Below are 12,035 nucleotides of genomic sequence, written 5' to 3' on the forward strand. Positions count from 1 at the left end.
TGTGCCAGCTGCTGCAACGGTGTGATGTGGCAGCAACTGCCGCACCTTAGCTCTGATGCATGCTAGCTCCGACGCCGTGTAGCTAGTAGCTTGTTGAAATCTTCTGAAGCGAGCGCGCGAGTTTTTATCGGACAGCAATGACGTCACACTACCTGTGTCCCCGCCGCACCGCTCCTTCTCCCCCGCTAGGCTCCACCCACCCTAACCGTGTTGCTATGCTGTGCGATGTTATTTTTATACTCTGCTTTCGCTCTCTCTTGGCGAAGCTGCAAATGTGAAGAGAAACCCAGCGCAGTTCTAACAGCTTCACTGTAAAAAACATACAATCAACAGGTTCAGTTCCAAAGAGCAAGTCGCAGTGCCATTGACATGGCTCATAGCCAAGACAAGTAAAAAACGAAGCAACACTGGGCCACTGTGCCGCCAATCCAAGTTGCGGATTTCATGCGGTGTTGGAAAATCTGGAACACTGTGTCATTCAAGTTGCCCTGCGTATCCTCACTTTCCTTGGCAATGTCATTTCTCAGCAACCAAACCATAAGCGCTGATAAGGCCTAACAGCCAAGGCAGTGTCGCCATGACAAACATTTGCTGAACCTGCTGCTTATCGAGTGGCTCAATGGTGACTGCGCAAGAGATTATCCACACGGGATAGATTAAGGGCCATAGAAGCAGTGTGTGGGTCTACAGGCGATTAGCCGTAAATGGGAGTGTTGTAGGAGTTGGAGGAAATCCCACCGCTGGCGCCAGTTGTAGGAGCTGGAGGAGGACGTCGGGATGAAAACTTGGGAGGTTTATTTACATTATTTACAGTGAGCGTCAATTAACAGTAGTAAAGTCATTACGGGCCGGCAGCAACTCGGACGCTGCGGCCCGTCGCAAGAAGTTCGAGAGAGATGAATCAGGGAATGCTCTAGGAATCCTCTAGGAATCCTCTAGGAATGCTCCAGGAATGCTCTCCTGCTGCTCCCGGTCTGCGTCTTTTAAGCCCTTCGGTGTCTTGGCTTAAAACGACGTTTGGCCAATGGGCGAGCCCGCTCAGATGACGCCATTTTCGGCCAATGGTAGGCGCCCGTGCGATGGTGTCATATCCAGCGAAGAGAGTCACCGCTTGGTCCCCCTGCGGTCTTGCCTTGCTGACTTACAACTCGCCGTCACAATGGGCAAACGGGGACGACGCTTGCGCCCCAATTGTCCGAGGGCTTTCTTCTCCCTGCGGTATTGCCTCGCTGGCTTGCAAATGCCCTCTTCAAAGGCGGACGGGGGCGACGCTGCTAGGTTGTCACGGCGCATTACAGCCGTCTTGCTTCTGGACCCACGTTACCTGGAACAGTGCCGGGCTATCCCCTCGCTTTCTGGAAGAGTCAAGCATTGAATAGCTCCACCGGCTGCACACGAAGTGGGGTCCGCCAACTTGTTTGCACGTGTCGTGCCTCAGGAATGTGGTATCAGTGTTTCTGCGCTCTCTACTTAGCTGTGGTGCGATTCGATGAGGTCTGGGGAACTCGAAGTAGGCTCAGGAAATGGTCCCGTATCTAACAGCTCGTCCTCGCCCCGGAAGTTCGGAATGGCCGGTGAACTCAATTCGCTGGCCATGAGGAACGCTGAAAGAACCTGCAGGGTACTCGTGTCGAGCCTCGTTTGACAACCTTCGGGATCCTGGGCCCTGGAGAACATACATCAAACAAACAAAACAACACAGCGCTGCACCACGCGTAAGCGCAGGCTCTTCACCCCTGACTCGCCAGGCTATTACTGAGTCAAAATGAACCCTGATCTTTTATTTCCCCAATTTTGACAAAGCAGTTCCAACCACCTTTCCAAACCGCTATCCATTTCTCCCCGAATGCCGACAAGACCCGAGTGCTATTGTTGTAGCAAAACAATGGGTCGTTGCCGTTGCAAACAAACAGTGAAAACAGCCGAACATAACTTAAGTGGCCTAACTACACGAACAGCATGTTTCCAACCTATCGCAGTGGCGTACTTATCGCACGTATTGGTGCCACTGAACCGTCTGGTCAACTTCACAAGTACGTAATCACAAGCGCGCTAGCCTTGTGGTCACTAAACAGAACGCGTACTTGCGTCGTAGGCAAACTTTTCATTACGCCTACTCACGTGTCTTTCTCTAGTCCATACAGGGCACGTACCTTAAACGAGAACTTAATTTGCGTAACTTACGCACTCCGCAAAACCCTTTTTAAAAACATGCGTCTCCTAATTACTAGTTCTACGCACGCTCACTAAAGTCAGAGTACGGCTGCCCTCAACACACACGAGCAACCCAGTCATAAATCTGCTTGCTTCCGTCCACACAGGACACGCGCTAATGGCTTCTCAGTGCGAATGATGCACTTACTGAAAACCTACGCGGTTAACCTTAGAAAATAAAAAAAAAAAACGCTTATAAAGAAAAGAAGTTTAACTAAAACACACGTGCGTTACGATAGGCCTCTCACCGATAACCTTGACACTCAGGTTACTCACACACACAAAAAAAAAGAAAGCCTATCTACTTATTAATTAACACCTCGCGATACTACATGTTTACAAAAAAACGCGTCTTTCAAATCTCGAGCTTCTCTAACAAAACACAAACAAAGCTCATACTTTTACATATTGAAAGAAATTCTTAGTCTCAAATCGCGAAAATTCGCAAATGTTCAAAAATAAAACAAAACAACATGTTTTCCTTCTACGGAAGTTGCCTTCGCCTCCCGTTTCAAATGTTTACGACTGACTCATACTTTGAGCCGTACTCAAGGGGGTCGCGGTCCGAAAGCTACTCTGGTTACCGAGGAACAACAAAAGGGCTGACTCACTATCAGCTCCCCCAAGAATTTACAGTCCCCTGCCAATTTGCGTCCTGGCGCCCCGCTTTCATCATGACCTCGATTGACCGCGTCGCTACTCCCCACCTGGTCTCGTCTTGCCACCTTGCGCTTCTTCGTACTGCACGCTGAGCTTCGAAGAGAACGACGGAACGACGAGGAATTTAACTGCCCCGTGCCCTTTGTCCGCGTCCGTGCAAAACATGCTTCGCGGTCCCCCTTTGACCGGTGGCTCGAATGCGTTTGATGCGTCAACATCGTCAGTGACGACCGCACCTTTCTTTTCCTCGCGCCCTGCCCTTTTGGGTCTTTTGCCGTCTTTGGCGGCGCTACATTAGTCACCGCATTCCTATCTTTAGCGCGCTTCTTTCTGCGGCGCTTTCTCTTGGAATGCCCTTTTATGCCACCTTCTCGTGCCTCGTGCTGGCCGTTACACATCTCATTGGCCCGGATCGGTCTCTTACCTGCACAGTCTGAGTGATTTACATTTAAATCTACTCTCACTTTGCCTCGACTGGCAGACAGCTCAACCGACTCTGGAACAATGCAGCAGGCTTTACTCGAGTTATGCAACTCGCACTCTTGCGAACTGCCCTCTACTGCATTGCCCAGCTCACGCTGTGCATCGACACACAGCCCGTCGGTATCGATCGCTGTCTCACGCGCACAGTCCGAATGATTCCTAATTAAATCATCCATCTCTAGGCTACCTAGACTGGCGGAGGGCCGCACCGATCCCTGAACAATGCAGTTGTTCTCTCGTGAGCTATGGAGCTCGCCACCCCGAGAACTATTCTCAACTGCATCGTCCAGCTCGCACATCACTTCGGCACGCAGATCTGACCTGACATGGGTGCTCGCGTCTATCGGGTCAGCAGTACTCTGTACTTCGCTAACTACCTCGCTTACGTTACATGCGACGCACACGCGTGGTGACTGGTCCAATTCATTCGCAGCTGGCCTAGCTGTCTCTACAGTCATCTGTTGGCACAGCACCTCGTCGCTCTCCCTGCGGCCTTTAACGGCCTCTGTTGCCACTAAGGCATCGTTAGCAGCTAGCCTTTTCCCTTCACTTATGAATGTGCAGCCAATCTCATAGGCACTACTCTTCTCGTCGGATTTTGGCGAAAATCCGCTAGACACTTCCTCATTCTTGTGCTCTGTACTGCCTACAGAATTTTCAGACAGGCGTTGCCTCTGTGCCATTAACTGATCACAATACTGTATCTCTTTTAACAATGCTGCCTTCTCTCTCTCGTACTTTTGTTTACGTTCGTGATACGCACGTTCACGTTCATTCTCACGTTCTTGACGTTCACGCTGGCGTTCTTGACGCTCACACCTAAGAGTGAGTTCTTGAAGCTCACGCTTTCGTTCATTCTCGCGTTCTTGACGCTTACGCTCACTCTTACGTTCACGACGCTCACGCTCCCGTGGTTCTTGTATCACCTCCCAAGCAAGCTCAATGCTTTTATCATCATTGCCACTATCTTCAATCGCCTTTATGATAGCTGCCATTTTCATCTGTTCGTCCGCCTCAACTCCCAAGTCGTTGCACACCAACAACAAGTCTAACCTCGTCAACCTTCCAAGATCCATGGCAGCTGCCCCGACTGGTGGTTAGAACTGCTTTCCTTAATTAATTTGTGCAAACACACAATGCAACAAATTCCCGATTCCCAGAACTATCAAAATGAACACACAACATTTGAGTCTGGCGAATCAAAAGGAAAAAAACCACGCACTCACTTACGGTTGCAGCACCCTGCCATCTGGTCCATTTTTCCGCTGTTCCCGGTTCCTCAGGACTCCCTGGGTCGAAGGCTCGCTCTTCTTCGCTACTCCCAGTTTCTTAGGACCTCTTTCGACGAAGGCTCTCTCTTCTTCGCTCTTCCCGGTTCCTCGCGACTCCTTTGGACGAAGGCTCTCTTTCGCTGTTCCGGGTTCCTCAGGATTTCTCTTGACGAAGGTTGATCCGTAGCGCTGCCACCAGTTCATGCATTTGGAGGCGATCCCACCGCTAGCAACCAGTTGTAGGAGTTGGAGGAAATCCCACCGCTGGCGCCAGTTGTAGGAGTTGGAGGAGGACATCGGGATGAAACACTTGGGAGGTTTATTTACATTATTTACAGTGAGCGTCAATTAATAGTAGTAAAGTCATTACAGGCCGGCAGCAACTCGGAGGCTGCGGCCCGTCGCAAGAAGTTCGAGAGAGATGAATCAGGGAATGCTCTAGGAATCCTCTAGGAATGCTCCAGAAATGCTCTCCTGCTGCTCCCGGTCTGCGTCTTTTAAGCCCTTCGGTGTCTTGGCTTAAAACGACGTTCGGCCAATGGGCGAGCCCGCTCAGATGACGCCATTTTCGGCCAATGGTAGGCGCCCGTGCGATGGTGTCATACCCGGCGAAGAGAGTCGCCGCTTGGTCCCCCTGCGGTCTTGCCTTGCTGACTTACGACTCGCCGTCACAATGGGCGGACGGGGACGACGCTTGCGCCCCAATTGTCCGAGGGCTTTCTTCTCCCTGCGGTATTGCCTCGCTGGCTTGCAAATGCCCTCTTCAAAGGCGGACGGGGGTGACGCTGCTAGGTTGTCGCGGCGCATTAAGCCGTCAGGTTGTCACGGCGCATTACAGCCGTCTTGCTTCTGGACCCACGTTACCTGGAACAGTGCCGAGCTATCCCCTCACTTTCTGGAAGAGTCAAGCATTGAATAGCTCCACTGGCTGCACACGAAGTGGGGTCCGCCAACTTGTTTGCACGTGTCGTGCCTCAGGAATGTGGCATCCGTGTTTCTGCGCTCCCTACTTAGCTGTGGTGCGATTCGATGAGGTCTGGGGAACTCGAAGTAGGCTCAGGAAATGGTCCCGTATCTAACAGTGTGTATTAAGTTCGTCTGTGCACTTACTGGACGGAATGGATTAAGCAGGTAGAAAGCACCGAGCCTAAACTGCCGGTTCAGTGCAGCTGGTGCAGTGAAGGTCGCATGAGACTTCAGCACTTCGCGGAATAGCAACAATTCGTGACTTGCATTGAGCTATGTGGGGGGCAAACGTGAAATGCTCCCACGTGCACCGCCATCACAAAATTCAAGTAGACTGAACCCCAACACTGAGCAGAAGCCTGTAAATGAAGTTTCTTTAAATAAATTTTACTAAAAATTTAGCATTTTGGTAACTTCTTCTCGTTACCCCTATTAATTTATTTCATAATTGGCTTTACGCCTGCAATGGTACAGCCATTAAAGGTTTTCTGCAAAGACCACAACTATTCACTTCGAGCCAAAAAATTAATATTTGCATTAACCTAGTTATAGCAAATGCTGAAACATTATTTGTCACCAAAATAACTGAGGAGTCTTTCTTTGAAATGAGTCAAATCCACTTAAGCAGAATTTGAGTAAAACTAAAAAAAATTTTATCAGACCAAAATGAAACACTATCTAGGCAATTACATGTATATGAAAGCTTTTATACATCAGATAGAGCAACCTTATAGCTACAAGAAAAGAAAAATTATGCAGCGTGTTTGACTAATATTAAGATGTAAAGTTGAGGTTTGACTCCAATTTCAAACAGACAATTTGATGTGGTTTAAGCCCGAAAACTGTTGAAAACGACTTTCAAAAAGAAGGTCTGATGTGGTTTCAGTTGAGAAGCCATTAGAGCATGGGCAGATAAGGGAACGGCTATGCTTCATGAACACTGAGAATATTGCTTGGAGAGAGCAAATTCGGCTGCTTGAAAGCATAGGGAGCTTCCTTTGTAATCTTTCACAGGGCCTTTTCCTTGAGCAGAAATGAAGGCTGCAATAAAATAAGGTACACAAATTGCAATGAGACTGCCATGTTGCATCGATCACATAGTATGAAAAGCGCTCTCCTATTAGGCAAGTGGATTTGGTTTATTTTCATTTGAATGCCTGCAGGATCTGGCTCATTTTTGATCAAAAATATGATCTTTGCACATGGTTTGCTTGCCTGATTTGACCAATTTCATTGCAATATTTTTTCTAGAGGAAAGCTACCTAGTTTGTTTTGTGATTACAGCTCTATCTCACATAGTTTCCGTTTGTGAATATGGCTCATATTGCGTTAAAAAAAAAAAACCTCACATACAAAGTTACAGTATTCGAACTCTTTGATTAGAAATTATTCAACCAAATTACTATTCGCTTTGAATTCGATTCAAGCTTAAAATTTACCATTTGCCTATCTCTAATGTTTTCACAATGGGTAAGGCCAGGAAAGGGCCAGGTTTGAAAACACTGGGCCGGGATCAAGCGGGCCAGCTCATTACCCTTTCAAGCTCAGGCCTGGCGTGGGCCAGGGCAGATAGCCCATGCAGTGCTCTGGAACAATGGACTAAAGCTCTAGTTATTACTTGCACTACTGCATTGGATCTTTCTCTTAAATTTTTTAGTTTGGCTGCCTAATTAGTGGGACATTTTATGCCCCCTTCTTCGCACCTAAAGAAAGGGTGGCTGGTGACTTCATTTTGCTCTCAGTAAACTATATCTGTGCCTTTCCTTGTAGACTGGCAGTTTTTGTAAGTGCAACAGAGAGAACTAGCCTGAGCGACAAAGGTTCCACGAGGGCGCCCTTCCCAGACAGAGGCCACATAGCGCTCTAGGGAGAAGCGTGGTGAATTGTCATTCTGGTCCAGCAGTTGCACCAACAGCCGGGCATAGCCATGCAGCATGGCCCCTGAAGGTGTCTCTGCATGGGCCCACAGTGGCAGCTCCAGCTCGGGGCGCTCCTCATAGTCCAGCTGCTGGGAATCCCGCACACGCACAGTGCCTGCACAACACACGAAACTGTGTTTGCGCACTAGAGCAACCAGGACCACATAGCAATGAGCTGCATTCAAGGCACCAATGCCCTTGTGCTCGAAGCCTTAAAACCTTCTTCAAGTTGGGGTCTACAACCTTACCAGCATTGCCAAGTGGGAAAGCCAGAGTTTTGCTATTGTCAATTGGCTAAGCAGGGCAGAGCATGTTCAACAAAGCTATCCATAGCCAAACCGACTTGTCATCTATTGCAAGCTCACCACTGGTTGGGTGGATCACAAATGGCCCATGATCCTGGTCAGGCCCTAGGCTGTAAGTGACAGCCAGGCCAGGCTGGTTGCTGGCTGAGGCATGAACCTGCACCACTTTTGAACCTGTGGCAGCTGCCCCCTCAGGCAGCTTTGCCACATAGCTTGCATTTGAGAACTCCAGCCGTGGGCCTGCCACGGGCCCTACCCACACTTCCAGTACTCCTGCAAACACAACAAAACCAGACCAAACATTCAACTGAGTAGAGCTTCACTCACGTTCACCTCTTCCACAGGTGGCAACGAACACTATGTGAACAGTGTTATAACAGTGTAACCAGCAATGTACTACATTAGAACCCCGTTGATACATTTCTAAACGGAACGAAAAAAGAAACGTAACAGTGAGGAAGGACGCAAGTCACCACAGCAACATAAGAAACAGCTCTGAATCGCTGCCAGTACAGTTATTAGATGACTCAGCACACGTACTGTGACTGGGGATGATGTGTGCGCATTAAGAGACACATACAATGTTTCGTGACTGTGGCGATCAATGAATATATTTCAACAAGTGATCAATGATTTGCTTTGTTGCAAAGTACCAATTTCCAACGTAATGACTGTTTGTTACAACGTACCTGTTGCTTGTTACAACATGCGAGAGCAAATTTCCCTCCGCACTGCTAAATTTGCATGACTGCTGCTTTCAAACACAACGTAAGATGCGAGAACATTGCAGAATGCTGGCATATCAAAATGGGAACATAATCCATGGGAGTCAATGAGATTTATGTCAGGACCGTGAAAATGCAACAGCTGGGAAAACACAACAGCCACGAACGTATCAATAATGTTACATTGTACATGTTTCTGATCAAGCAATCTATCCTTTGCTTGTATTTCCTGCCTCAGTAGACAATTTATTGAATAATGTTTTGTCCTTTTGCTTGTGTTGCATGCAAATGCATTGCAGTACTATATTTGAACCTGCTAGCAAAAATTTTAGCATCTTGCCATTCATGTAAAACATGGAGGAAGAAAAAGAAGAGCAAGAACGGGCTCCAATGGTCCCAGGTGCATTGCAAGAAGAAGGCCAAAGTCACATGTCATATTAGGATCCATTGTCCTCGTTTATGGAGCAAATAGCAATGGCAGCTGTAAACTGACCAGTACGACGGCTGGCATTTATGTACCTGAGGGAGCCCGGCCACGTTTTTTTTTCAAGCCTCGCCCACTGCCGTTCGCCCTAAAGGACGGGGTCACCCAGGAGTTGCAACGGTTACAGCAAGAGGGCATCCTGGTGCCCGTCAAGACGTCTGAACGGGCCACTCCCATCGTACCAGTGCTCAAGCAAGACGGCAGTGTCAGGATCTGTGGGGATTTCAAGGTTACCGTCAACACCATCGCTACCGTCGAGAAGTACAGTCAACGACTGAATTTTCGGACGCCCAAATTTTCGGACATGCCTGATATTTTGGACGTCTTCGCGGCACCGCCACGAGCCCCATAGAATCAATGTTTAAGGACATCTGAAGTTTCGGACGCTCGAACCTCCCGCCGTCCAATTTTCCGGACTTTTTGACGGACGGAAGGTCTTTTGGCTCCTCGCGCAGCGCCCTTGAGAAGGAAATCCACTTGCAGCCGAAGCATATCACCGCTTTGAACCACAACTAGCCAAATCTAGTCGTCACACACCGATTTGGTCTGGCCACGCTGGCTATGTTCATCACCGCACTTCCGCCTCCGGGGGAGTTTCCGGCGCAGCGCCATTTTGTTTGTTTGTTTGCACAGGCCACGTTTTGGCTAGCGTGGTGTGTGGTTGTCTGTTGTGTCAAGTGTGCTCTGAGACGCTAGGCCTAGGTGCTTCGACGCTTGTCAGCGAACTTCACTGTTCGCAACTTGAGGATTTCGCTTGCCTTCGATGGCGCCGACTCCGTCTTCGTCATCCTCGCCGATGGCATCGAAGCGCGGAAAGCAGTACCGTCGGACGACGTGATCAACGACCTCCGCTCTGCTGGGGTTTCCATACCCACGGAAATAACTTTTGAACAGTTTGTTGACGCTGACAACGAGCTCGACTTCCACGCAGAACTGACTGACGAGGAAATAGTCCGTCGGGTTGTGGGGGATTCAGAAGACTCCGATGTTGAAAATGAGGAGCCAATGCCTGCGCCACCTACAAGCGCCGAGTTGAAGCGAGTACTGTTGACTCTTTCATCGGTGTACAGTGCTGACATGACCCTTGCTCAGATCGAGGCGAATATGATCGCATGCAACCAGAACGCCGTCAAAACAACAATCAACAAGTTCTTCAAGCCACTGCAGCAATAACACCGACTGCCCGACGATGCACATGTACATAATAAACCGGCAGTCGGCTGCATACAGAGTTTTTGAACGCCTCTTTTTATAGCCACTTCACTGATGCTGTGGCAGGATTTCGAAAGCCTGTTACTTCGCCCTTTAACTCTAGATCTGAGAAAAAAATAAAAAGGGTGCGTTTTTTTGCATGCATTCATTTTTTCGGACTGCCTGAATTTTCGGACGTTTTTACGTTCCCTAGAGGGTCCGAAAAATCAGTCGTTGACTGTACTCGTTGCCCCGGATAGAAGATCTCTTAGTCAAGAGTTCGACGAAAGTTCGTCTGGTCAGGTAACATGATGATGAAGAAATTGCGGCCACTGACCAAGTCAAGGTGAAAAAACACACAGAGACGTTTCGGGACCCGTACGGGTTCCTTGGTCACACTAAAAGCGGGCAAGAGCCGCGAGTCGTTTTTATGGCAGAATGTGACGTAGGGAACGGGTGTAGTTAGCGGGAAGATTGCCATCAGTCCTGTTGATAGTGTTGTCAGTAGTTTGAATAAATAAAGATTCTAACAAGAGTCGCGTCATCGAATTCTTTTCCTTAGCTATTATAGCAACGTTTTTCCAATCGATGCGGTGACTGCGATTATCGGCGTGTTCGGCAAGGGCGTTCGAGACTTTTTTCTTGTTGGACACGTCCCTTTGGTGCTCTTTTAGTCTTCTCGTGAATTTGCCGGTTTCACCGATGTAGCTGCAGCTGCAGTCTGCGCATGGTACCTTGTATATGACACCGGGATAATTCTTGCTTTCAAGCCGATCCTTTACGTTAACAAGCTGATTTCTCAGCTTGTTGGATGGCATGTGGGCTATTCTGAGATCGTATGTCGAGAATACGCGGCTAAGAGCTTCGCTGACGCCAGGAACATATGGGACGCCAGCGCGTTTCATCAAAGAACCCGTACGGGTCCCGAAACGTCTCTGTGTGTTTTTTCACCTTGACTTGGTCAGTGGCCGCAATTTCTTCATCATTGAAGATCTCTGTTTAGTGTTGTCCGGTCGGCAGAATTTTACCAAGCTCAAATTCAGAGATGCTTACCAGCAGCTGGTGCTTCAGGATGCCTCCCGGAAGTATGTCACAATATCAACAACTTTGGGGCTCTTTCAGTACATGCGCTTACCATTTGGCGTGGCCTCAGCCCCAGCCATATTACAGAGGGAGATGGACAACCTCTTCAGGGGCATGAGGCACGTGGTGGTGTACTTGGATGACATCCTGGTTACTGGCAGCGACGACGGAGACCACCTGCAGAACCTGCACAATGTCCTGGCACGACTGCAGGATGCCGGTCGGAAGCCAAAGTTGGAAAAGTGCATTTTCCTGGCCCCCAGTGATGAGTACATGAGACATGTCATTTCCCAGGCTGGCCTAGCCCCGGTTCCCCGCAAAGTTGATGCTGTGCTCAAGGCGCCTAAGCCCCAGAACAAGAAGGAGCTTGAGAGCTACCTCGACCTCATCAACATCTACAGGAGTTTCCTGCCGAACCTGTCAGAGCATCTAGTCGCTCCATCTTCTGCTTCGAGATGGTCGGCAATGGATCTGGAAGAAGGAGCAGGACTGGGCCTTTCAGCGCAGCAAGGAGCTAATCACCAAGGCTCCAGTGCTAGTACACTTCGATCCTGCCACGCCTGTCGTCCTGACCGTAGATGCGTTACCGTACGGCATGGGAGCCGTCCTGGTGGCACTTGAACAAGGATGGCCAGGAACGCCCTGTGTCATTTGCTTCATGCTGCAGAGCAATGCTACAGTCAGCTAGACAAGGAAGACCCTCATGTTCGGTGTTGAATGCTTCCACCAGTATC

The 12,035-nt window shown here is 49.0% G+C and overlaps 1 protein-coding gene across 1 annotated transcript in view; it reads right to left on the reverse strand.

The window, feature by feature from the left end:
• The window catches only part of ds (dachsous cadherin-related 1), a 220,353-nt gene that overhangs the window by 39,636 nt on the left and 168,682 nt on the right, over positions 1 to 12,035 (reverse strand). The window contains exons 19-20 of the mRNA XM_072287492.1: positions 7,879 to 8,091; positions 7,402 to 7,628 (exon numbers count right to left, since the gene is read on the reverse strand). Coding sequence (XP_072143593.1) covers positions 7,402 to 7,628; positions 7,879 to 8,091 — 440 coding nt within the window. The remainder of the gene's footprint in view (positions 1 to 7,401; positions 7,629 to 7,878; positions 8,092 to 12,035) is intronic.

This window comes from Dermacentor andersoni, chromosome 4, assembly GCF_023375885.2.
Source record: "Dermacentor andersoni chromosome 4, qqDerAnde1_hic_scaffold, whole genome shotgun sequence".
Lineage (NCBI taxonomy): Eukaryota > Metazoa > Arthropoda > Arachnida > Ixodida > Ixodidae > Dermacentor > Dermacentor andersoni.